The sequence below is a fragment of the Caretta caretta genome, chromosome 1, assembly GCF_965140235.1.
Source record: "Caretta caretta isolate rCarCar2 chromosome 1, rCarCar1.hap1, whole genome shotgun sequence".
Taxonomy (NCBI): Eukaryota; Metazoa; Chordata; order Testudines; family Cheloniidae; genus Caretta; species Caretta caretta.
The window spans coordinates 14,151,180-14,179,176 of record NC_134206.1 but is presented as its reverse complement, the minus strand read 5'-3'; the positions used below and the strand labels follow the sequence as shown (position 1 = coordinate 14,179,176).

At 44.1% G+C, this 27,997-nt stretch overlaps 1 protein-coding gene across 4 annotated transcripts in view; it reads right to left on the bottom strand.

The window, feature by feature from the left end:
* Positions 1-27,997, bottom strand: part of GDPD5 (glycerophosphodiester phosphodiesterase domain containing 5) — a 335,216-nt gene that overhangs the window by 51,418 nt on the left and 255,801 nt on the right. For all 4 annotated transcript variants that reach the window (XM_048839760.2, XM_048839771.2, XM_048839763.2 and 1 more), the window contains 5 exons: positions 25,363-25,456; positions 24,571-24,630; positions 15,883-15,981; positions 13,592-13,685; positions 6,036-6,181 (listed from right to left, as the gene is read on the bottom strand). In XM_048839760.2, the coding sequence (XP_048695717.1) occupies positions 6,036-6,181; positions 13,592-13,685; positions 15,883-15,981; positions 24,571-24,630; positions 25,363-25,456 (493 nt within the window). The remainder of the gene's footprint in view (positions 1-6,035; positions 6,182-13,591; positions 13,686-15,882; positions 15,982-24,570; positions 24,631-25,362; positions 25,457-27,997) is intronic.

The window sequence follows — 27,997 nt, the reverse complement described above, 5'->3', positions numbered from 1 at the left end:
AAAGATGCATCTACGATGCTAAGCTGTTGGTACTATAAATCTTCCCGTTGATTACCTGCAATACCAGACAGGCCCATCATTAACAATCTCACTTCTGACACAAAGTAACAAACATATATTCAAGATTAACAGCTAAAAACAAGCAGGGGGTTGATGGAACAACCATATTTACTACATTTGAGTTTATGCAAAAGCAGTGATGCATAATTCTTCCAATCTTAAAGGCCGGTCACCACAAATCTAGGTTCTGATCCTTCTAGAACAGCGGCTCGCAACTCGCGGCCCATGGGCGGCATGAAGCCCAGTTAGCACACAGCTGCAGCCCAACTGTATACTGAAGGGCGGCGGGGTCCAGGGCCGGGGCTGCTGTCTGGCCCCAGACAGTGGGGGTCAGGGTCAAGGTTGGTTGCGGGGTCAGGGCTGCTGTCCGGCTCCTTACAGCAGCTCCTGCTGCCGCCCAGCCCCGCAGACTAGGGGTCAGGGTTGGTGGCGGGGTTGGGACAGGGCAGGTGTTCTAGAAGAACCAGGGAACTTTTCTCCTCACCAGAAAGGTGATCTTGGCAGACATTTTCAATGGCATAAATGACAGGTACCAAACTCCCATTATGACAGGTTTCAGAGTAACAGCCGTGTTAGTCTGTATTCGCAAAAAGAAAAGGAGTACTTCTGGCACCTTAGAGACTAACCAATTTATTTGAGCATAAATTTTCGTGAGCTACAGCTCACTTCATCGGATGCATACTGTGGAAAATACAAAAGATGTTTTTATACACACAAACCATGAAAAAATGGGTGTTTATCACTACAAAAGGTTTTCTCTCCCCCCACCCTACTCTCCTGCTGGTAATAGCTTATCTAAAGTGATCACTCTCCTTACAATGTGTATGATAATCAAGGTGGGCCATTTCCAGCACAAATCCAGGTTTTCTCCCCCCCGCCCCCCAAACCCACAAACCCATTCTCCTGTTGGTAATAGCTTATCTAAAGTGATCACTCTCCTTACAAGCATTCTTACAACTACAACACCCACCTGCGGAAGTGAAGAAACAGATTGATAGAGCCAGCAGAGTACCCAGAAGTCACCTACTACAGGATAGGTCCAACAAAGAAAATAACAGAACACTAGCCGTCACCTTCAGCCCCCAACTAAAACCCCTCCAACACATTATCAAGGATCTACAACCTATCCTGAAGGATGACCCAACACTCTCACAAATCTTGGGAGACAGGCCAGCCCTTGCCTACAGACCGCCCCCCCCAACCTGAAGCAAATACTCACCAGCAACCACATACCACACAACAGAACCACTAACCCAGGAACCCATCCTTGCAACAAAGCCCGTTGCCAAATGTGCCCACATATCTATTCAGGGGACACCATCACAGGGCCTAATAACATCAGCCACACTATCAGAGGCTCGTTCACGTGCACATCCACCAATGTGATATATGCCATCATGTGCCAGCAATGCCCCTCTGCCATGTACATTGGGCAAACTGGACAGTCTCTACGTAAAAGAATAAATGGACACAAATCAGATGTCAAGAATTATAACATTCATAAACCAGTCGGAGAACACTTCAATCTCTCTGGTCACTCGATTTCTGATCTCAAAGTGACTATCCTTCAACACAAAAACTTCAAAAACAGACTCCAATGAGAGACTGCTGAATTGGAATTAATTTGCAAATTGGATACAATTAACTTAGGCTTGAATAGAGACTGGGAATGGTTGAGTCATTATAAAAAGTAACCTATGTCCCCTTGTTTATTATTTCCCCCCCCCCCAAAAAAAACTGTTCCTCCGACGTTCTTGTTAAACCTTGGATTTGTGCTGGAAATGGCCCACCTTGATTATCATACACATTGTAAGGAGAGCGATCACTTTAGATAAGCTATTACCAGCAGGAGAGTAGGATGGGGGGAGAGAAAACCTTTTGTAGTGGTAAACACCCATTTTTTCATGGTTTGTGTGTATAAAAACATCTTCTGTATTTTCCACAGTATGCATCCGATGAAGTGAGCTGTAGCTCACGAAAGCTCATGCTCAAATAAATTGGTTAGTCTCTAAGGTGCCACAAGTCCTCCTTTTTTTGCTAACTCCCGTTTACTATCAATGGGCGTTATGAACCTAGTTGCTATTTTTGCTCATGGCATAAATTGCCAATACATCATTCATTTATAAATGCATATATATGGATGATGGAAATGGACATTGATACAGTAATGCAACTTGCACCCTAAAGCACTCGCACCACTTGAATGCGTCCTTTGTGCTGGGTTATAGTGTGAGCTGCTGAGCGTCCTCAACTCCCGTCGGCTGCTTCCCGCGAGAGACAGCTGCACAAATAGTATGACCCAATCTGATCCTCATAAAGAGGTCCTCTAATATTCAGCCTAAATCTTCCTTTAGTTGTAACCCAACATTCCTTGCTTTTACTCCTTGAACCACCCTAATCAATTTCCTGCCCTCCACCCCTCACTTAGTCATCATTCCCGGACACTAAGCCTTTCCTTGGAAGAGAGTCCCTCCAGACCCTTCATCATTTCAGTGGCTTTCTGCTGAAATCCGTTACATTTACCTAAATCTTTAAGGTAATAACGTTTCCAGATGTTAACACAATATTCTAGGTGCAGTCTCATTGGGCTAGTACAGAAACTAACTATAGGGTGCTCCATTAAATCTTGACAGGTTTCAGAGTAGCAGCCGTGTTAGTCTGTATCCGCAAAAAGAACAGGAGGACTTGTGGCATCTTAGAGACTAACCAATTTATTTGAGCATAAGCTTTTGTGAGCTACAGCTCACTTCCTTGGATGCGGTAGCTCACGAAAGCTTATGCTCAAATAAATTTGTTAGTCTCTAAGGTGCCACAAGTTCTCATTAAATCTTGACTCTCTCAGCACAACCCAGAAATCACATTTGCCCCTTTCTGGAGATAAAGATTAACACAGGCTATATAATCAGTGAAGTATTATCAGATCTTATCTGTTAGATCTACTGTTGCCCTTGGTGCCAGCTCCCAAGCTTTGGAGACCTTCGATCTCTGCACTATTTAAAGGAGAACTTTAATAGTGTTGCCGGTATTCTGCAGCACAGTTCCTTTAAGCGGGGTAATTTACTCTCTAGTTCCCCTGTTGCAAACATAGTAAGATTTTCTCCAAAACAGTTAGCTCAGTGACAAAGCACGGCAAGTATTTTTGTGAAAATTAGGTATTATTTGTGGAATTCCTTTTGGCAAAGCTTTAAAATAATTAGGTCTGAAAGTAAATACACTTGGTATGACAAGTGAATCTGGTGCGGCATCAGCATTTAAGAGAAAATAATCCAAATAAGGAGAGCTTAGAAGGGACCCCTGAAATATACAATAAGACTCGAGGTGACACTCAGGATATTTCTAGGAAGAGGGGGGCAGTACAAAATATTTTAGCCACTTCTCTCTTTCATTCTCATTTTTCTTTTCAATGTAGCTGCCAGTTTCTTATCCGACTGATTTCACAGCTCAGAGAAGTTACACTTTTGCTTCTAATCTTGTCTTCTGTGAAGCGTTAAAATAAACCACCTACCTACACAACAGATACTGTACAGTGATTAGCTTTATTTACTGCGTTCTGGTGAAGGGAAGGAGAAAAGCTGGTCTTTAGCAGCAGCCTTTCTATTACGCAACACAAAAATACTACAGAAGTGCAACGAAATAATGTGAAGTATGAAGCCTCATATGGTTTGAGGTTTGGTCAGATAAGCATATGGAAATTTATCCAAATCTCCAACTCAGGAAATTTAATAGCAAAAGAGTCTCCAGATAAATTTCCATGACTTCCTGCTAGGCAGGAAATAATCAGAGACCAGAATATCATAGAGCTATTTTGATACTTCCGGGCTCAGCCACATCCATATAAAACGTAGATAGACAGAGAAAAAAGTTTACACTCCCACCAATGGAACTTTATTCCACCTCCACACCACTCCTCAAAAACAACTCCCCCATCTCCCCCAAGCTTGGTTGAACTTCAGCTGGAATTTCAGGTTGAAGTATAAAGTTGATTTCTATCTTCCCTGGATTTATGTCTTCAGAAAATTTGAACAAAAGCTGTTATTAAAAAAGCCATTAAAGAGGCAAATGTAATATCAGCCCTTTAAATGACAGGAAGGTTCTGCGTTTTGTAATGAACATAGATCGGGGTTCCCAAACCACAGCATGTGCATCACTGGGGGTGCATGAGCTTCGCATTCCAGCCGTTACCTTCACAAGAACTTTTTAAGAGGTGGTGTGTGAACCAATCAAGCTTGGGAGTCACCGATGTAGATGACGGAATCACAAGAGGGATTCAGTGAGCCTGAGCCTTGCAGACAAATTGTATCTGGATGCCCCTAAGAACGAGTTCCTTTTATGGAAGCCACACAAGGATAAAATGTTTTTGTGCTAATGATTAAACTGCAGCCTGTTTCCTCCTCCCCCTCCTACCAAAATTAATGGTCACAGGGAGCACTCTATCAAGAAGCAAGGAGAAAGCCAGTCATGAAGTGCTCTGCTGTACCCGTGAAGCAGCCATACGGAACAGACTCCAAGAAGGAAGATATGGCATGCCAATATCCTCAGATGGCCAACTGCCATTGCAGCTAATCTGTTAATGGCTGCAGAGTCCCAAGAATTAACCACAACAGACTGGCCTGCTGGCAAAAGCCCTACCTCAAAAAAAAAAAAAAAAAAAGCCCTACCTACTGGCCTGCTGGCAAAAGCTCTACCTGGATCCATCTCAGACTTTTCAAGATGCCCATCAGCAGAGGCACAGAATAAGCAAGTATCAGAAGAAACAGGATTATCTCCAAAAACTGGCTTGCTCTATTGCTCTACCTAGATATTTATAAATGCACCAACCATGGCCCGGAGGTGCAGAGAGCCAGTGGTGTTTGGTTAGCCACAAAATAAATGTATACTGGTATTGATCCGCTGGGAAATAATCAACCAACCACCCACAAAGCAGTTTTTTAAGACTGCCATTTTAAAATTTTTATGTACAACATCACAATGTTGTATTCTTGCATTGCACGGCACATGTAAGCATTGTGTCTCAAAATGTCACCTGCCAAAGATATTTTCTTGTGCTGCATTTTTAAATACCCCTGCCTAAGTCCTAACAGCGAAAGGAATCTAGGACCTTGATCTAAAAGCATGTGTTTCTATTGCTTGAGCTAATTACAGTGTCTCTCAACCTTTCCAGACTACTGTACCCCTTTCAGGAGTCTGATTTGTCTTGCCTACCCCCAAATTTCACCTCACTTAAAAGCTACTTGCTTACAAAATTAGACCTAAAAATACAATTCCTGACTTTCTCATTTTTACCATATAATTATAAAATAAATCAACTGGAATATAAATATTGTGCTTACATTTCAGTGTATAGTATATAGAGCAGTATAAACAAGTCATTGTCTGTATGAAATTTTAGTTTGTACTGACTTCACTGGTGCTTTTTACAAAGCTTGTTGTAAAACTAGGCAAATATCTAGATGAGTTGGTATACCCCCTGGAAGAGCTCTGTGTACCCCTGGTTGAGAACCAGTGAGCTAAAAGACCAAGTCCATTAAGTCACAGGCAGGAACATATTTCTTATATGATCCAGCCACACATAAGGACAAAGACACACTAACTAGGTTAATGTGGGTTACAGAAAAGTTTTGGAGGCCCCCCAACATAACTTCAGAGCCTTTCAAACTCTCTTTAGCAGGTTTCGTGGGGAGCAACAGTGAGCCACTAAAATCAGGAGGATTTTGGAAATTTCAGGGCAGGTGCCTTTCCATAGCAAAATAGTGATCTTCGTAAGAGGATCTCTAAGCACTTAGCAATTTACCAAGCTTCCCAACCCCCTGTGAAGAAGGTAGGTCGATGAGTAAGCCAAGGAACAGTGAGGTTAAATGACATGCCCAAGATCACACACCAAGTCATGCTGCACATGTCCTACGGATAGCAGACTTTAGTCTCCAGGGCAGCCAAACCCAGCACAGACAAATTGATTAAAACATGAAGCTACTTACCATTGGTGCACCACGATGGCCAATGATGGCAGGTTTTGGTCCCAGGTCCTTCTTCTCCATTATACAAGGGGAAGAGACAGTGAGGGGAACGAGGTAAAGTGCAACTACGATGGCAAAGTATGCAGTGAATATCAACATCTGTGAAGCTGAACACAAATGCAGCCAGTGAAAATGCTGGTTCAGAACAAATCGCTCCAGAAAAAACAAACGAAAGACATTGTCCTGCTCCCCCGAACATAATGGACAAACCATAGCAATTCCCTCCAGCTACAAAGAATAGCAATGCTTTGTATTTGGCCAGTGGTGCATCCCATTCCAGCGTCTCAGAGTGCTTTACCACCATTTTACAGATAGGGAAACCAAACACACAGAGGTTTAGGATATGTCTACACTAGAAACCCTTCAGCAGCACAGCTGCAGCGCCGCTGTAGTGATGTAATGTAGACATTTGCTAGAAGAGCAGAAGGGGTGCTTCCATGCCTGTAGTCAATCCACCTCTCTGAGGATTTGTTTGCACTTGAAACGCTACAGTGGCGCTGCTGTAGCACTTCGGTGTCCACACTACCTGTGCCGACAGGAGGGGTTCTCCCAGCACCGTAGGCAGTCCACACCCCTAAAAGGCAGTAGCTAGATCAATGGAAGAATTCTTTCAGGTACTGAGTGGTGTCTACACCCTGAGCAATGTAGTTAAACCAACCTAACTTCATAGAGACGACCAGCCCTAAGTGACTTGCTGAAGGTCAGCGAGAGCCAGAAATACAATCCGGCGGTCCTGACTCCCAGTCTTTTGTATGGTGAAATTTCACCAGTCTTTTGTCTTGGAGGTGTAGAGATGGATGTGTAACTTCCAGTATCTCTCCTGGGAAGCGTAACCCCTCCAGACTTTTATAGTCACATCAGGGAGTCCAGAGACCAGCCCGGGGACCAGGTCAAGTGTGTCAGTCCTACAAAGCAGCCCCCACTGCTGCTCTCAGGAGCGCTATATCTTGGATAAAGATGCAGCTTGCAGTGACTAATGCTTCTAATGGGTCAGAGTCCATGTCTGCTGCCCTCTAATGGCTCCAACTTGCCTTGGGATTGGCTTTCATTGCAGTTGAGCTCAATGGCTACAACAGCAGTGGAGAAAAAGCAGTACACACACACACACACACAGAGTGTTTAAGTATTGTAGCAAAAGTGGTAAATATAAATAAAAAGTATGTTGTCCTTCTACAGGGCTTCCTACCTCGGGATCTCAGACGTCTCAACCAATGGATTAAATTGTGACAGTTCTCCTGGCAGGTAGGCAAGTATCACAGATGGAGAAAACTGAGGTTGAATGACTTGCCCAAAGTCAGCATTGCCTACCCCAAGCATTCCAAAAAATCGCCAGTCAAAGCTCAAAAGGCGAGGATGTTTGGCTCAGGAGTACATTTGGGTCCCATTTTCAGGATTTTCTCTACAATCATGAGAGCTAGAAATGTAGCTTTCAATTAAAATATAAGATTCACATAATTACTTGACTCCAGGAGCCGGGGCGTTAAGAGAAACAACAAACATTGCAAGTCTCATGAGAGTTGGCAACACCGGAAGTCTATGGCCGATTCAGGAACAAAACCCAGACCTCCTGACTCTCAGTCCTGCGTTTTGCAAAGGGCAGCATTCCTTTGCCTGCCAAGGACTTCACTCAAATGAGATGGGAATCTTTAGAAGATGGTGCTGACAGCCACTGCAGAGGTACTCCTAGCTCCCTACCGAGCTGCATTAGTTAGGATGATAGGTGCTTTGAACATGATGGGCTATTAACAGTCACTTGAAACCAATGATACCGCGGTTGTTTCTTGTGAGAAGTAACAGCCACAGGAAGTCTGGTTAATGGTTTGAACACAGATGTTCAGTTGCTAAGTTATAAGCTGCCCTTTGCTTTTGCCATCTAATATCCTTGTTCAAGCATGCACCTACTTGCCAATCAATTAGACGAGAATGTAAGTGTGGGAGAGAAATTAGCTCCAGTCCTTCCCGAGCGTTCAGGAGATAAGTAAACTAGGTGCCATCATGGTGTACAGCATCACATAGTTGTGGTGCTCTGGAGCTAAATTACATCACTGGAAACTTCCAGGTAATTCCAATTTGCTATGGATTACTCTATAATGGCTCTTTCCACTTGGATTTCTCTGCCCCAGAAATACACACTATGATTCCACCAAGCCTCAAATAGCCCATTTTGTCAGTATGAAAGACCCTTTCCTTTCCTATCCACCTCTGCTGATTGAGCCGATGCAGCTCAGTGATCCAAATCCTAGGCAAATACCAAATGAAATACATGTGCTAGGACAGATTTTGATCACTGACCTGCATGAGAAAGGTCAATGTCACTCAGCATAGATCACAGGACGTGCACCATTGTGAAATGGGATTGAAGCTGAATCCCACCATTAGCCACAAATGCTGGGAAATGTAAAGTTCATTTCCAGGAAGCCCATTAATCTCTTTAGAAAACCTCACAGAGCAATGTGGGAGGCAGCTGAAGGCATCACTTTCCTTTTAATACCGTGAATCTTGGGACCACATTCCTCCTGGACACAGCATTTTAACTGTGGTGCAGTCCCATGAACTTAGGTACATTATTTAGGAGACAAAGCGAGAAGTCTGTTTTTTAACAAGATGTGCCTGGCATGTCAAGGGATGGCGGGTACCACTCCAAAGTAGCCTGGCAGAGTTTGATAAAGGATCAAAACTATTTCTGAGTTAGATTGGAAAGTGTTTGTGGTTACAGAAAACCAGACACACTACTGGCATATACATACGCCATGGGGAATGGGAGTCCCAGCAAACCCTGTTTATGGGTGGAATCGGATGAATCAGAGTGTACGTGATGGAAAAGCAGCAAGCCTTTCACCTATAGGGTCCAGGTGAGTCATGAGCAAAGTCACTGTGGCTGTTAAAAGACATGTGGTATGACAAACTGTGTTCCAATCTCAGTCCCATTTCTAGCGACCATCCCACTGTGTGGAAAGTCATATGTGCGATTCCCCTGGTGGAGTTTCCTAGGAGTTTTTTCACCTAAAGTTGCCTCCATCCACTCCGTGGACAAAGCTAGGGGGTTGCCAGCCAGGCACTCATATCCTGGAGGACTTGTCAGAGGCCAGGGTGATTAGCATGGAGGCCCTGTGTCTCCACAGTGGTTCCAGGCCATTGCGCCCTCACCCCCACCTCCCTGTCAGGAATACCCCTGCTGATCGCTGCTCCTGGCAACCTACCCTAAGGGTGTCTTCACATCACAGAAAGAGTCCACTTGGAAGTTAGGACAGCACCAGTTTTAAGTAGATCCCCACATGGGGCTGGTAGGGGATAGCCCCCAGCCTGTCACATCCTGCTCACATGTAGATCCTTGATGCCACAGGGGCTCTTTGCGGGGCTGAGCAATGGGAAAGGCAGGGCGGGGTGGGACAGTCCATTGCAGGCAGCAGCCAAACTTGTGTGTCAAAACGGGCAGAACTGTGCATGGAGGGGGATCCTCCACGTGCAGAGACTGGTGTCTGTGCACCACACTGCAAAATCGCCACAGCTAGCTCCTTTGTGAGTCATCTCAGCAAAAGGCCACAGACTGAATGTACATGGCATCTGAACTAGCGTCTCGCCTCCCAAAGGCAGTTCCTTCAGCTCAGCATTATGTCCCACTGGAGGGTGGCCTTGTGGGTGACTCACCGGACTGGGACTCACGAGGTTTAGGGTTCTATTCCCACACCACAACATTCACCAACAACTAGCTCCTTATTGGAAATCACAGCCAGCTTCCTACATGATCTTGGGCAAGCCACAATCTCTGACAAACTGGGGACTGCACTTCCCAAGGTCACAGGGGCTTTAGGATGATGAATTCTTGAGTGTATAAGAAGCTCCGAGATATTACAGAGAAGGATACTGTGTAAGAACAGAGAAAGCGCATCAGGCATCTCTCATCTGTCATGTTCCTGTTCTGGAGATGACTGGAGCCCATTAGCCTCCAGCCCTTTTCACCAGCAGTAAGTTGCCTTGACTTGAAAAATAAAGGTTCACATTTTATGATCAAACCAAGACGGCTAGAAAAAAATCTACCTGCAGTTTCTCAGCTCTGTAGAGTATTTATCTGCTTGTGCAATGAAGACCTTGGGGGAAAGCGAAGGGGGTTGTTCTCTTCTGTAATCACCAACAGACATTTGATACTCTGGAGGCAGACACAGACAATGCTGTTTCTCAGAGTACATTTCTCCTCTCCTTTCTTTTCTGCCTTGGTGAGGAGCCCCCTCCTTCCCACCCCATTTTATCTGGTTTCCTGAACGAGTTCATTGGCAGAGCTCCTCCCGTCGCCTCACTGCTTTTATTGCTTCTTTTAATCCTGCGTCTTGGGTTTGGCCTTGGAAGCCTTCTGGGTGAGTTCTGAGAGAGGAAGGAACTTATAAACAACAAGAGCTATAAAGAGACCATTTATTTTGAGCTGGTTTTTCTGGATTTGGGGAAAAGAACAGCTAAAGAGTCTGATGCCTGAAAAGGGACAGGAACCGTAGACTCCTGTGCCAATGACAGTGGGCAACAGCCAGTATGTCTACAAATGACTATGGTCAGGCAGGCAAGACAGATGCAACTTTCTCCTTGTGCTATGGATTTGTGTTCGCATTCCTTACTTTCCCCTAGCAGTTTCCATTGATGAAGTGTTCTTTGCTTCCTGTCTTATACTGCAGCGTGATGCAGGTTTGTACCACTGAAGAGCTGCTGCATTGTACCCCTGAGGTGGCTGCATTCCAGTGATGGGTAAAATGATCCCTGAATATACAAGGCATTTTGTGATGTTATGGTGTAAGAGGGGAAGTTACTCTATGAACGGTGCCCTTAGGCTGTTGTAAAGTTTTAATATGAGGAAATAGAGATAATAAGTGGCAATTTTTCCTGGCTTAGCTAAGAGCACAATACAGAGAAGAGAACTTCAAGGAACACATATTATCTACTCTCGTAGACAGTTCCTCCCACCTGGACTGGCAGAATAATTACACACTGTATTTTATTTTATTATTTCTTTTCTTTTCTTTGTTGAACAGGTACACCTTTTCCATTTGTAAATTAAACTACAGCAAATTTTCCTTTGGAGAAATCTCTCTTAATATGAATTCTTTACATGTTTAATATTCTTCCTCTCACTCAGCCGCTGCTTCCACATACTCAACACCTACTTCTTGGCAATTTTTTTGTAAGTACTGCCAAACCCTCCCAAGGCTTGCATTTCACACTACCCTTCAATTACTAATTAAAAGAATTTTTACAGCATTAACACAGTAATTTCATAGGCTCTATAGTTGAACCCTTCAGAAAATATATTTGATATTTGTTGAAGGCAAAGAGAGGTGGCTAGTGCCCGGCGAACTGAAAGAATGGTGAAGGCAGCAGAAAGCTCCAAGGCCCATGAGATTGGATAGATTACACATGAAGCTAGATTAGAGGAGAGGCAGTTTCATCTAGTGGACAGGGCACTGGACTAGGAGTCAGGAGAACTAGATTAAGAACATAAGAACGGCCATACTGAGTCAGATCAATGGTCCATCTAGCTCAGTAGCCTGTCTCGGAGAGTGGCCAGTGCCAGATGCTTCAGAGGGAATGAACAAAACAGCAATTATCAAGTTATCCATCCCATCATCCAGTCCTGGCAGCTGGAGGTTTAGGGACACCTGGAGTACGGGGTTGTGGCCCTAACCATCTTGGCTAACAGCCACTGATGGACCTATCCTTCATGAACTGATCTAATTCTTTTCTGAACTCACTTATACTTTTGGCCTTCACAACATCCCCTGGCAATGAGTTCCACAGGTTCATTGGGTGTTGTGTGAGGAAGTACATCCTTTTGTTTGTTTTAAACCTGCTGCCTATTAATTTCATCAGGCAACCCTTAGTTCTTGTGTTACGTGAAGGGATAACACTTCCTTATTCACTTTCTCCACATCAGTCATGATTTTATAGACCTCCATCATATCCCCCCTTAAGTTGTCTAAGATGAACAGTCCCAATCTTTTCACCTTTTCTCACACAGAAGCTGCCCCTAATCATTTTCGTTGCCATTCTCTGCACCATTTCCAATTCTAATATATATTTTTTGAGATGGAGGTGACTAGAACTGCACGCAGTATTCCAGGTGTTGGCGCACCATGGATTAATAGAGTCACATTGTGATATCTCCTGTTTTATTATCTATCCCTTTCCTAATGGTTCCTAACATCCTGTTCACTTTTTTTGACTGCCTCTGCACATTGAGTGGATGTTTTCAGAGAACTCTCCACAATGACTTCTAGATCTCTTTCTTGAGTTGCAACGCTAATTTAGACCCCATCATTTTATATGCATAATTGGGATTATTTTTCGAATATGCATTACTTTGTACTCATCAACACTGAATATCATCTGCCATTTTCTTGCCCAGTCACCCAATTTAGTGAGATGCCTTTGTAGCTCTTGGCAGTCAGCTTTGGACTTAACTATCTTGAATAATTTTGTATCATTTGTAAACTTTGCCAGCTCACCGTTCACCCCTTTTTTCAGATAATTTATGAATATGTTGAACAGCACTGGTCCAAGTACAGATCCTCAGGGGACCCTGCTTTCCATTGTGAAAACGGATCATTTATTCCTATCCTTTGTTTGCTATCTCTTAACCAATTATAGGTTCGATTCCCATCTCTACCACTCGCCTTTCTGCTCTTTCTATCTTTGTCTCCTTAGATTATGTTCTTTGAAGCCTGGACAGTGTCTCACTATGCATTTGTGCAATATATAGAGCAGTGGTTCTCAACCTTTTAACCACTGTGGGTCGCATATGCAGCTCTCTGTGTGTTACATGGGCCTTATCCACAAAATATATATACTACCAGTATGGCCCTGAGAATGTCACATAGGCCGTAGCTCCATGCTGACTGGGCCACAAAAGTGGCTCATGGGTTGAGAACCACTGACAGAGTTATGGGGCCAGATCTCAACTGGGGCCTGTAGGCACTACTGTAATACAAGCAATAAGCACATGAAGGCTTTTAAAAACAAGGATGGTATTTATGAACTGAAATGAATGGGGAGCCAATGAGATGTCTTGGGTTGAGGGTTTTGTGGTTAAACTGTATACGTAAGAACACATCACTCTGCTGGAGCGTGGTGTAATTAACTTCTTTCTTGCTGCTGGGGAAGTCTTAAAACAAAAAAGGCTTCAGAAAATGCTTTTTCACATCCTTCAGTTATAGTGTGCGTCTACTGGTAGAAAAACAGTAAGTGGCTTACTGCTGCCTGACTGGGCCAGCCCACTCCTGCTTCCATCCGAGTTTGTCCAGTTATCTAGGATAGTGACCATAACCTCCCCCAGTTCTTCTGAACAGTAGAGGGTCTGAAGATCTGAGAAAGTAACTTCAAGGGCACAAATCCTAGATCAATCAGCTGTTCTTGACAATAGGATCTTGTCAGCTGACAGCCAATCTTGTTCTTTAAAAACACATCACTCCAAACATATCTCAGAACACACGTAGACAGCAGTATGTGGGCAAACAAGGTGAAGTCTGGTTGGTACTCACTGGCTTTTTCCATTCTTGCAAACTGCCCAGCTATCAACCAAGACAGGGCCGTGACTGCAGCCAGGGCTCCTATGTGCAGAAAGGGAGCTGTGGCCTAGGGGAACACAAACAAAAAGGACTGAATGAAAGGTATTTTATAGGCAGCGTCACTTAACTTTTCAAACAGTTATTACACACACACAGTAGAGTCTTAAGACAAGCGCTCTCGGCTGAACAGTGAAGTTTCCAGAGGGAATCTGCCTACCCCATTCTGAGACAGATCCCATGCATTCTTTAGCTGCTGCAACAAAGTAGCTCTACGTTCACGTAGGATAGGTCCAACGATCACTATTAGCCAAGATGGTCAGGCATGCAACCCCATGCTCCAGGTGTCCCTGCACCTCCATCAGCTTTTGACTGCACCCAGTTTCAGCCATCACCACCCTCAACCTGCCAGTGTGGCTTGGACATCAAAAAACACAAAGCTGTGCAGTTCTGGCACTCTAAACACAAGTGGAAGGCCAATGTGAGGGTCCCCTGCTGCCACTATCTATTGGAAACAGAGCCCTACTTAAAACAGCAGATTAAACACACAAGAGTGCAGGAGGAAACACACATTTTGCAGCCTAGTCTTCATACTCCCATCACCTTTCCCCCCCGCCTTACCACTGCTGCTGCTATCTAATATTAATACTAATTATAAATATAAAACTCTGGCTCTTTAGATTGTCCAGCAAACAACTTTACACACAGCATAGCCTGATGGCTGTTCACCACCTGTCGAATCATAGAATCATAGGACTGGAAGGGACCTCGAGAGGTCATCTAGTCCTGTCCTCTGCACTCATGGCAGGACTAAGTACTATCTAGTATATGCTTTGACACTTCACTCTTCACTGTGTGTGATTGGTTTCCTTAGTCACATGGTACTGCTCCCACTCCCTTACTACATGACTAAATCTTCAGAAACCAGGGGAAGTCACTTCTGCCACAAATAGGGAATAGCCTTATTCGTGTATGCATCCCCTTCTTTGAGCATGCATCTGAGTATTCCTAAAAAGGATAGTTAACCCCAACCCAAACCACTAAACACATCTTTGGGGAAGTGAACAAAGAGACGTGAAAAAATGGCTTGTTCAAAAAGCAATTCAGGATTCACTAAAATATTTGGCAATAATTTCCCCCGATTATTCACCTGTCTTACAACATGAAAATTCCACTTGCTCTGAAGAAATCAGGGGTCTTCTTTTAATTAATTTTTAAACAGAAGCACATTACACCCCCCACCACCCACCCACCCCCAAATTCCCCTTTAAGGCCAGAAGCAATTTTAAAGCTCCAGGTCTGTACTCCTAGGATTCAAAATTTGGGACACAGCTACACAAACTGAAACAACATAACTACTTAATTGAGCTTGCTGGAGTCTCATTGAATCATAGACTCATAGAAGATTAGGGTTGGAAGAGACCTCAGAAGGTCATCTAGTCCAACCCCCTGCTCAAAGCAGGGCCAACCCCAACTAAATCATCTCAGCCAGGGCTTTGTCAAGCCAGGCCTTAAAAGCCTCTAAGGATAGAGATTCCACCTCCACCTAGATACCTCCCTAAGTAACCCATTCCAGTGCTTCACCATCCTCCTAGTGAAATAGTTTTTCCTAATATCCAACCTAGACCTCCCCCAGTGCAACTTGAGACCGTTGCTCCTTGTTCTGTCATCTGCCACCACTGAGAACAGCCTAGCTCCATCCTCTTCGGAACCTCCCTTCAGATAGTTGAAGACAGCTATCAAATCCCCCTCAGTCTTCTCTTCTGCGAACTAAATAAGCCCAGTTCCCTCAGCTTCTCCTCATAAGTCATGTGCCCCAGCCCCCTAATAATTTTTGTTGCCTTCTGCTGGACTCTCTCCAGTTTGTCCACATCCTTTCTGTAGTGGAGGGGCCCAAAACTGGACACACTACTCCAGATGTGGCCTCACCAGTGCCGAATAGAGGGGAATAATCACTTCCCTCGATCTGCTGGCAATGCTTCTACTAATGCAGCCCAATAGGCCATTGATTTCAGAGGGCTTTATGTGACATCCAAGATCAATATTTCATATGTCCAGCTCTGTAGCTCTGCTTCAGCCTGATTTATAAGAACTAATAACTCCAAAGATAGAGACTATGGGTAAAATCCTGGCCCTTCTGAAGTCAACGGGAGTTGTGTCATTGACCTGATGGGAGCAAGGATTTCACCCTATGTATTGAAAACTACAGAACAAGCACCGTTCTTTGCAACAAGGCTTTAAATAGCCAAACGCACTATGCAACTTACTTGCATTGAAATAACTACCATCTCCCATTCATCATCCCAAAGTTGTGCTATAGAAGACATGGTTACTACAGTAACTACCAAGGTCGCCATCAGGCCGATCTGAAACAAAAGAAGAAAGTATTTACAAGTCAAATCCCTAATAAGAACACTGTTGCTGTGTAGTCCGCTTAGCATAGTACCTTTCATCTGAGGTTCTTTAAGTGCTTTACAAAGGGAAAGTAAGTCTGGCAACACCATTGTGAGATGGATTTTGGTATTACCTTCATTTTACACATGGGCAAACTGTAGCACAAAGAGAGTAAGTGACTTGCCAAAGGGCAAGCAATGGCAGTCTCAGAGCAAGTGACATTTCAACAAGCGTGTTTCCAGTGCATGCTTTTCCTTTTTAAATCCTGACACTCTATTCGGTGCTCTTTTTAGCAATAGATCGGCAGTGGCAGGACACAGAGCCCACTTGAAATACAAGTGATACCCTCTTGGCTATGGGTTGTAACAATCCAACAGGGAGGGAAGTTAAAGGTACCTAGCAACTAAGGTGGTGCTGAAATAGAAAATATTAGTTGGAACAATATTGTGAAAAAAGTCCTCTGAAGACCATTTTGAAACTCCTGATTTTTGCTTTTCAATGAGTTTCCACTAAATGATGTTTTCGGCATCACATATTTCGGTAAGACGATGGATCTTTGCTGAAAGGATGTTTTGGTACTAGAGATGATCTGAACTCAACAAACTCTAGTTAGAGACCCTATGAAGAGAGAGATTCAATTTGCAAGACCCGTTTTAAGGGATTTAGTGGGCAATGCATGTTTTCAGGCACTGGAAGGGAAGGTTATTGACAGAAGAATACAAGGCAGAAAAAAGATCTTGGATTGACAACATGGTATCCTGGGTGGATCAAAAGGACTATTCATCCACAAAGATTAGCAGAGGACTGTAGAGAATGGGCTACCAGGGTTGCAAGCCTCTAGTCATGGAGATGTCACAAAAACTATTTCAGAAATGGAAAGATTCTACAGTACTTTCATTCAAAACCACAAGCTTAATTTTGAACCAACACACATTACATTTTGCCGTGTGACTGTTTTAAGATAGGTTTCAGAGTATCAGCCATGTTAGTCTGTATCCGCAAAAAGAAAAGGAGGACCCGTGGCACCTTAGAGACTAAATTAGTTAGTCTCTAAGGTGCCACAAGTCCGCCTTTTCTTTTTGTTTTAAGATAGGAGAAGGGATGATCTGGACAAACATGAATGCTTCCCATAAGAAAAACAGCTTTATGTATAGATAGTATAATTGGCCTCAAATCTTCCCATTCACTCACACTTACATTCTAACCATATTCTGTAACCAGCGTTACACACTGCACCACTTTCTCCTACAGAACCACCTCACAATCCAGTCCCATCCCACAGCGTAGTGAGGCAGGCCTGATTATAGACAGGTCAACAATCTTTTTTCACCCAGGACAAAAATTAACTTGGCAGTAACCACACTGATCACTGGTTAAACTCAGCCTTAAATCCTCCACTAGTTTATTAATTCAGACAGATTACCAGACTCAAACAGTCCATGAAATTGACCATTGCCTTTTTCTCTTCCCTTCTTGGAGCAGGCTTCAAAATATGAATCAACTGAGACACATTTGATGAAACAAGAACATTTCACTGGCATCAGTAGGTGGGACTAGATTCTCAGCAGTAAGCATGGAAAGCCCTAGCCAGGGCATTTGCTCCCAAATCAGTGATGTCAGGTGCTCTATAAAAAAGGTGAAGGGATGTCATCTACACTGCATTTTCAAGGGTCTTCCCACTTTTATTAGAGCAGTCCTCCAAATTTAGCTTGCAGTAAGTGAAAGGATTCCAAAACAGCGGTTTGGCATTGTGTCATGCTGACACACCACCGTGGTGTACATGTACACCACAACAAGGACACGCCAATAAGCAGCCACCTCTGAAAGCTGGGCACAGTTCAACATGACTTTCCCTGGGAGAGACTCACCATCTGAAATGGCAACAACACTCTTGCTCATCTGCATTGAGGTGCACTGAAAGAGCTATGTAGATGAACCTAGCAAATTTTAGCTAGTGGTGTTATTTGATTTTTTATGAAGCTCTAACACCCCAAAAAGGCAGAATCCAATGCATTGCTTCCCCCTTTATTTCAGTGCATCTTTTGCAGGCACTTGGACGTATTCAGAATGAACGAGTCTATGCACAGCACCAAAAAAAAAAAAAAAAAAATCACTGGATTCACTGAAGGCAAAAGGTTAAAATAGCCTCATGATGGCACAGAAAGAACTTCAGCTTTACAGCTTTAGCCTGCCATGTCTGTCTTATCCATCATTTCTATCACAAAGAACATTGTAGCAAATGCGTCAGAACACTGTTCTCTTCCATCTGTTATCTCAGTCTGCACTGTACATCTGGCTAGATTCAGAGGATGCTGCTGTTCTGTGCCTTGGTCTCATGTCCTGGCTGGATCTGGATTCTTTACAGAAAATTTCAGAGCCAAAAAAAAGACCAAAAAGTCTTTGAGAGAGAAAGCATAGGTTAGACAAAACATACAGTACAAAACTCCTACAACTATCTGGATTTGTTTGAACTTAAGACACGTTGTCCATTGCCATGAAAAGAGCTGAGGTTCTTTTTCATTGTTGGGTTTGTTTGTTTTTTTTTAAAAAAAACCTTCAAAAAACCTGTTCTTGTTATTTCTGAGTAAAATACTTCTCACCTGGGAAAGAAATTCTCCTGGGCCTAGAATAATTCCCATGTCCTCATCTGCCATGCACCCTCCCTACTCTTTCTAATCCACCCCTTTGAGCAGTTCCTCCTCATGCACGACCCCTGTACGCTCCTTCTCCTGCATGCACTGTTGTTGTAGCCAAGTGGGTCCCAGGATATTACAGAGACGAGGTGGGTGAGGTAATATTTTTATTGAACTAGCTTCTGTTGGTGAGAGAGACCAGCTTTGGAACTTACGCAGAGCTGACCTGAAGAAGCTTGTCTCTCTCACCAACAAAAGCTGGACCAATAAGAGATATTACTTCACCCACCTCGTCTCTCCTTCTCTTGAACAATCACCATATGGCTTGCTTTTAGTCTGTAAGGGGCAGATTCTCAACTGGTGTAATTTGTCAGACACCAATGAATTTACACCAGCCTCTAGGTCCTTGGTGACAGGAATGGGTGCGTGCGCAAACACGAGCATAATGGTCAATAAACATTCATGGCGCAATAGAAAAGAGTGCAATGATATGGTTTCCTCTCATTCCTATGTGAACGGTCAGGGTGAAATTTCTCTCAGCAGCTGCCCATAAGAAAGAGGTGAAGTTTACACTAAGGGGGTCAGGGATGGATTAAGGCTAAACTTGGTCTGAACTGCACTGGAGAGGAAGGTCTGATAGGTAAGAATTTTAGGGACCCATTTCTAAACTTTGGGAGGCCTTCTTCAGACGGGAGGGAGGGGAAGTCTTGGATTGGCTGGCCAAGACAAAAATCTCTCCGTTCACCACCAAATGAGGTGGCCTCGCGCATTATTTCCAGTGATTTCCTGATCATACTGGATTTACTCAACCTACGCAGGTCAGAGAAGTGAAATCTGAGATTAGTTGTCTTTGCAACATGAACAATAAAGGTGGGGAATTCCAAAGGTGCATTGACGGCGGTTCGGATTGTGTGAGCCTTCATGGGTTGCTGGAGTAGGTGGAATTACACAAATACCGATGTGACTAGCGACCTTCCTGTTGTGCTCTCTGCTCTAGCAGATCATCTGGGAGGAAGTGCTCAGCAACATATAGAAGGCTGCTTGTATTCTGTCTGTATGTCCCTCAACAGTGTTCATGATTCATTCCTTTTAGCACCTGTATCTGCTGGTTACTGGTACATCCCATTCAGGGGCTCTGGGCAGGATGTAATAGCAGGGATAGAGGGGTGTGCATTTGATCCAGGCAGCCTGTGAACAGAAGTATCCCACCCCGAGGCCCTTACCCTGACGACAGAACTACGAAGGCACGCTGATTGCCACTCCGCTTACCTTCAACTCATCTGCTTGGGTAAAAAAGCTTTGGGGGAAACGGCAAAAGTGTTCTGCCCGCGTACATCAGCCAAGTGGACGGCAATTAACAGAATGCTTGAGAGTTATAGCCGGATTCGCTCCCAGCTTGGGGACCAATTCAGTGGTGATGTGTACAGGTAGCGCCAGACTCCCTTGAACCCTCCTCCCCCTCTCAGACCCCAGATATGCAAAGAAAACCAAGCTGGAGTAACACAGGAGTGGGAAGAAGGTACATGTGAAGATAGAGCCTTTGGTCTAAAGGAGTTGACACTGTCTTACACATGGCCTCTGAACTTGGCCCATGATCCATAACTCTTTATAGGATCATGGAAGAGACCCTCATCTGAACACAGATTCCTTGCCCTGAAAATACAGGCCACTGCATCCTGACAGTGCATGGAGCAGATATTTCCTGACATGGCATTGGATTTCAGCCATCCAAAGTTAACAAAAAAGAACCAAGACACAAATTTAAATTCTGGCCTTCAGCGGTCCCACCCCTTCGCTCAGCCTCCCACCTTGCAGCATCTGGAAAGTTCAAGGGAAAGAAACGGACAAGTCTGGTTTGGAATTTGTGAGGGACAGGGGTGGCGGGGGCAGCAATCACCAATTGATCCCTGTAACATATTTCTCTTTTGGTGTTACTCACCCAAGCCCACCAGCCACCTGGAATGTGTCAGAAAAATACCAGACTCCTTGCCAAGAAACATATGTTGTACTCAGAATCAACAACTTGTTTTTCAGCAGCAGACATCCTCCGCCCCCCTTCTTTACCTCCCCACCCACCACCTCCCAACAGCAACACATTTTGGAAAGAGGAAAGAGACAGGAAAGTGGCAGAATTCAAATCCCCTGCACATATGCTGGTTAAGGGTCCAATCCTGCAAAATCCCCCCGGGTGCAGAACTCCCACTGATTTCAACAGGAGTTGTGTATTGAGAGCTTGTAGGACCTGTCCCATAATCAATTATTATGCATTTGTGTATTGCATGTGTGTGTGTGTGTGTGTATATATATATATATATTTTATACTTAGTAGTGTTTCATCTAGCACTTGTTCTCCTGCAGACTTGTGTTTCCATACACCGCTAAGCTCTGTGGATTTTGGTGTATGGACATCTTTTTCTATTCCAATTTACAGAGGTTGGAGGTCCCCAAATTTCACCTGAACCTGAAAACGCAAATCAAGACACAGCCAAAGCTGCCAAATTTTGCTTGGTTTTGGGCCAATCCACGAATTCGTTCACCAGCTTCCTCTCACTTTCAAGTTCACGACTCAACACCTCCTCCCCTGCCTACAGTACACCCCTCCCCCTTCCTGGTCTTTATGGGTATGTCTACACTGCAATTAAAAAGCTGCCACTGGCCCATGCCAGCTGACTCGGGGTAAGGGGATGTTTAATTGCGGTGTAGATTTTCTGGCTTGAGCCCAGGCTATAGGAGCCTGTGAGGCAGGAAGGCCCCCAAGCTCAGGCTGCAGCCTGAGCCCAAATGTCTACACTGCAATTAATCAGTCCCTCAGCTCAAGCTCCACGAGCCTGAGCCAGCTGCAGGTTTTCAATCACAGTGTAGACACACCCTCAGATCCTCCCAAGCACCCCGCTTGCTATCCTTCTCTCACTATGGGCTTAAGAACTTCTTTCCACACTACCATTTATGATTGGAACGCTCCCTTCCTTGTGCCTCCAGGGACCTGCTTCACACCTCGTCACATCCCTCTTCAAACCATAGATCTTTCATGAAACCTTTCAACACCCTCCTTGTTTTGTGCCTGAACCATTCTCCAGTACGTTGTGAACAGCACAGAATGACATTGCATGTGTCTGAATTACACAGCAAGCTGTTTGGAACAGGGCGGGGATGTTTTCTCCAGGTCTGCACAGTGCCAAGCACAAAGCTGGTGCTCTCTATGAAATAATAACCTGCAAATGGAAGCTTGTATCCTGTGTGCTTTTGCAAATCAAACAAGGCACACAGATGTGCTTTGCTGCAAATTGGTTACTAAAAATTAAAATCAGCTTCACAATGGGAGCTATTCTCTAGCCCAGTGGGCTATAGCTTGCCTTTATTACATTCACTGCTTTGCATTATATTCTGCTTTGCATTACATTCAGCAGTAATGCAAGAAATGTACAGACCTGTATCCTATAAGACATTAGCTTCAGCAAGTTAGTATAAGGCTTGAGGCCTATGATCTTTGAACAGATAAACTTTGCACTGATCAACAGCCCAACAGAAAACCTGGGGAGCTGAAAATAGAATTTAAGGGGAAGTTCTGACCACAGGTACATGCGTCAACCACAAAAGTGTCTTGGCAATGAACTGACCTACATAACAGGTACACGACACACATCTAAGGCTAGCCTGCTTGCTTGCCTATATATCTTTTCTTATAAGTTTCTTATGGGTTTGATTATTTGTTTTATTATACTAGGTTTATAGGTCTACAGTAGAGGATATTTTGGCTGTAACTCAAGGGACCCCCAGGCCACATCCTGTATGTTGCACTAAGTCAAAATTAGCATTCATGTTTGGGACCTTTCACCTAGATACATGGTGCTGAGCTAAAGCATAAAGGCCCATATATAGCTGTGACCTTAACATAGAGGATAGGTTGAAGTAGGTTGGCATAGGGGGCTTCCTAAGTTCATACCCCTTTAAATGTAACAGGTACACCACAACTTGGAAAGAACTGAAATAACCAGTTAGGAAAGAAATAACAAATGTGATACCTAACCACAAAAGGGCCATGGTAACAAACTGACGTATATGATAATAAGTTGAGATCACTGATATACTAATATATAGAAAAAAGACACTACAACGTTAGTAAGATGATGAAATACAAATAAGGAAAGGGGGGGAATCCCCCACTGAATATGCATCCAACATAACAGTGTTAGCGTAACCTATTATGAAAGTGACATCCCAGCCTAGGGGCAGTAGGAGAGAGAGCTGTAGTCCTTGGGAGGTGCCAGAATGATGGCCACTGGTGATACTGTAGAAGGCAATGGTGATGAGGAAGACAATGACTAACATTTCAGGTGTTCTACAAGTAGACGGGCGTGCAGAGGTACATCCTATAGTATCTCTACCTACCTTACTGAGTTGGGGTGTTTGTGACTGTGCTAAATGTATTAATAAACTAAACTTGTAAATATAAAAGGGTTCCTATAGTGCAAGTGTTGCACCTGTGCACATCGGGGTTCCCAGTTATATAATAATTTAAATAATACTGGGCCTGATCTTGGGACAAGAACCTGTCATCCATCAAAGCGATAACTGGGGATTCTTAAGTCTTAAGAATTATATATTAATCAATATAGTTAATACACAATCTAAAGATCGGGCAACAGTCCCCACTAGCGAAATTAGTCCCCTGAAAGCAAAAGGTAGATCAACTGCTCAGAGTTCAGGTCCCAACCCCCCTCCCACATGGAAGCTTTGTCTTAGTAAAGAAGTCTAGTGGTTAGAGCAGGGAGCTAGCAGTCAGGATTCCTTGTGCAATGCTTTGAAAACAGGAAGTGCTGCATAGCCATATTGCCAGCTGCTCCACTGACTTACTGTAGGACTATGGGTAAGTCACTTATTCTCTGTGCAGTTCCTCCATTTACTTGCCAAAGGGGAGTTATATTTGTGACTCTCACATAACAAGATGGCCCCCTTGTCTCCTTCAGGCAATGCTTTGGGATAGATACTGCCAGGGAAAGCTTTCAAGGAGCTGTGGAGACAAGGGTCTGCGGGAGTCGAGAAGGGCAGTATGGAGGCATGGGGGCTTGTGTGGACATCCATGGGCCGTGCAGATCTCAGATCTCTAGGTTGTCAGGGCTGAACCTCTTGTTCATTCCTCAGGTGGGGGAAACTCCAGCCCTCCCTAACGGAATAATCAAGTGGGAACTCTGCAAAGCAAACTTCAGGAACTGTCTTGTCTCCTGCAGACTTTTTCTGCATAAGATAATAAGCTAGACCTAAATATTAGTGTGCTTCAGAAGTAAAGGGAGTAACTGTCTGGTGCTTAATTTTGCCATTCGCCATCCTAACTTATGTTTTCTTGCAGTGCTCAGATAATACCTGCTGCAGAAGAGACTCCAACCTGCCACCATTAAACCTCTTTGAACTCGGCTCTCCAACCAGAGATTCAAAAATCCTGAAGGTTCACCATAATGTCACATGACTCTGCATTTGCCATCAGCCACAGGAACCCAGGTAAAAAGCTAACAGTTATATAGCACCCTTTATCTAGCAAAACATACAGGAATCTCTCTGCCCCACTGAAAAACCGCCACCAGTGGGTGAAATGTGGCGACTGTTTCCAAGAGCACATACAATTTGTGGCAGGAAATGCCTGGGGAATTTGTGGCAGGCAAAAACCAAATTATCCAGACTGGGGCAATGGGATCTTTAGTAGCTGAGAGAAGGGAAGGTTTTGGTTCTACTTCCTATGTAACAGGCTGGGATACGTCTCCCCCTCCCCCACCCCCTCCTCCCGCCAAGATTTAAAGTCAAGTGCTGCAGCCAGCCAAGTAGTTCTGACACCCCTCCATGAGCAATACGTTTTGGGACCTCCATACATTCCTTCAGTCTTCTTTGGTTTACTCAGATCCTTGGTGGTTTCCTAACTGAGAAGGAGCAATTTACCTTGTGGAGCCAGTGTAGGTTCATTTGCTGTCCCACAGCTATGTGACATAGTGCTAAAATCTGAAAGGACAATCAAAAGAGAAGCCAGTCAGAGATCAGAACGGACAAGCTATACATGTTCATTCAGCATGTGGAGAAAATGCACCTTCAATAAGACATTGCTTAATGGCATGGAAGAAAAGCAGTTATAGGATGGGGTTAGCAGGAAGGTTTAAGACCGTGGCAATTGTACAGAAGAGTGCTCTTCATAGAAATAATCTAATAAATGGACTTTTATCCCCCTTGAGAGGGAAACTACTATTGTGTTACTGCCCAGGGCCATGGAGCTGGCCCAAGGCACTATCTACACTGTGTCAGGCAAGAATTTGCTGCCTGTTGAAGCATCAGCTTGAAAATACTGGCCCTGGCAGCCCAGGACGCAGTGAAGCAGATTTTGCCCAGGACCGAGGGGACCAAAACCTGGTGCTGCAAGAGCAGACAGGACTGAAACCATCATGAATATGAGACACCGGAGAGATCTATTTCTCAGGAGGCCAGCTGCAGCACGAACACATGAGTTGCAATTTCGGCGAGCGACACAGCCAGCAGGCCTGATGGTGGAACCGCACAGTTGTCATCCCAAGCTGAAATTTTTGCATTTACTCCGGGCTGTTTAAGGGTGAGAGCACATGAGAAACACACTGTACAGAACTAAGCCATTCCCGACAGTAAGATTTCATAAATCCCTTTGCACAGACATTCACGCTCCGGTTTTCTACACAAACTTTCAAAGAGGGATTTTATCTTACATACCAATAATGCTGTGATATACAGAAAGCCAGTAGCAGCTGTTACAAGTATTGGAATGGACCAGTCACTCCAATATCCCATTCGGTTATATAAATACCTGGAAGATAAGTATGAAAACAAAGATTAGGGAGTGAGCCAATAGCTCAGCAACTCTGCTTGATTAAACAAGGATTAGAGAGAAGGCCTTTCCCTTCCCACCAAGCAGATCGGAGATGGGAGATGAAACAAACAAGTCATTAAAAAAAAACAACAACCCCCAATATTTGGGTACCGATCCCTCTTGGGAAACCAGGAGTTACACAATCACATTAAATGCTGATACTGTGCTATGGGGGAAAATACACTGGGGTTTGGGTTTAAAAAAATAATTCCATATAAACCACCAAAGAGACAGACAAATATTCCAGCTGGAACAGCAGCTTCAAACCAGTACCTGGCAGTCACAGACCAGCCATTTCACCAATCCAACAACAATATATAGGTAAAATCAGAAGTGAAAGACAGGGAGGAAAATAAGAGTTAAGCTATCCACAATGGTGCTCTATTCAAGTCCTGAGTTCCTAGCAGAGGGGAAGGTGGTGGTGATAGAAATTGCATCTGATCTACATTTCAGAGCCAGACCACAGAAACTGGAAGGCGTCAACCAATTCTTCCAAAAAACAGCCTTTTAGGGTATGTCTACACACCAATTAAACACCCATGGCTGGCCTGGCTCCTCTGACTTGGGCTAGTGGTGCTTAGGCTGTGAAATTGGGGTGCAGATATTTGGGCTCAGGACCCTGTGAGGGGGGACCCAGCCTGATCCCGAATGTCTAGACAGCCATTTTACAGCCCCTCAGCCCAAGTCAACTGACCTAGACCAGCCGCAGGTGTTTAATTGCTGTGTAGACACAGAGTGTATGACGGTGTAAGGCAGGGGTGACCAACCTGAGCCTGAGTATGAGCCAGAATTTATCAATGTGTGGTGTTTAGATGTTGCTTGTAATTATTAGAATTAGGAGCACTGGCTGTTGGGAGTCTGAAAGGACAAGAAACAGGAAGGAGGGGAGAGGAGTTGAAGAGGCTGAGGGAGAGCTACTGAGGGTACAGCAGCAGCTTGGAAAAGAGGTTTCCACTTTAAAAAATAAAGTCCTGTTGAAGTTTGTTAGTACCTTGCCTGGCTACTACAACATTTTGGCAACGAGAATGGATCTTCTGCCTCTGAACCCACCTGCACCCTTTGTACAAAGCCCAAGTGAGCCTCCAATTGCTTTCACTGCCTGGATCCATATGTTTGAGACTTATCTGCTTGCAATCAGTGCTACAGAGATTTCTGAAGTAAGAAAGCCTGCTCTGCTAATCCACTGCCTTGGAGCAGAAGGGCAGCATATATTTTACACTTTTCCCCTTGCAGACGATAAATATGAGACTGCACTCACTGCATTAAAGAACTTTTTTGTACCAAAAGTGAACGTAGTAGCTAATTGCTACAGATTTCGCCAGCATGAGCAGAAACCAGGGGAGACTATGATGCAGTATATTGCTTCCCTGAGGAGTATGATTGCAACTTGTGACTTTGGGAATATGGCAAATGAGATGATTAGAGACCAGCTCATTAAGAAAAAACCATGCTTTGTGTAAGAGAATGTTTACTTCTGGAACCACAAAGTACACTAGAAAAAGCAATAACCATTGCTACCCAGATTGAGTCAGCGACAGCTGAAGCCAAAATAATGAGCATGGATACAGGAGGCACAGTCCAGGCTGTGACTCCTTTGCAGAAAAGTTCACTATTGCTGCAGACAAACAATTACAAGAGGAAAACTAATGAAAAACCACCAAATAAGCAAATTCGAAATACAGTGAAAGCATGCTTTTGCTGTGGATCCCCACAACACCTTGCAAGCTACACAGGATGTCCAGCAAAAGTAGCTCAGTGCAATCATTGCAAAAAGATTAGATGTTTTGCTAAAGTATGTCGCAGCAGACAGTTCAATCAACAGGTGCATGCAGTTACAATACCAGATGTTACTGTGCTGAGTGTGGACAAAATCACTGCTGCACATATTCCAGAACAAATAAAGTGCACGGAAAACGTTTCCGCCATACCCTCAGTCAAATCACACTCTATTCAGCTAATGTTGGACACTGGCTCAGCAGTATCTATACTACTTGATTCCATCTATTTGCATTACTTTAAAGATGTGCCTCTTACTGAACCCAACCTTCACTTGGTGTGCTATTTGAAAAACCATATTCCAGTACATGGCTGCCTGCAGCAATAGTTACTTTTGGTGATTGCTGTGTAACTGCAGAGTTCTATATTGCCCACAAAGGCACTCCCATCCTTGGCAGAGATTTATTAGCTGCTTTATATCTCAGCGTAGTTAATGGACAAATTGATCTTCCTCAGCAAAGCACTCTTGCGGTACACACACCATGTACACACACCAGCTGGGACCCAACACCAGGTTGAGGAGAAACTCGTCTGTGCTTATGGATTTCTGCATAAAGTTAAAATACGGAATAATGTGATGCCTGTACGACAGAAGTTACGGCGCTTACCACCTTCAGTCAGGGAAGCTGTTTCAGAGGAACTTAGAAAACTTGTTCAAGAGGACATTATTGAAGAGATTAACTCCTCAGAATGGGTTTCACT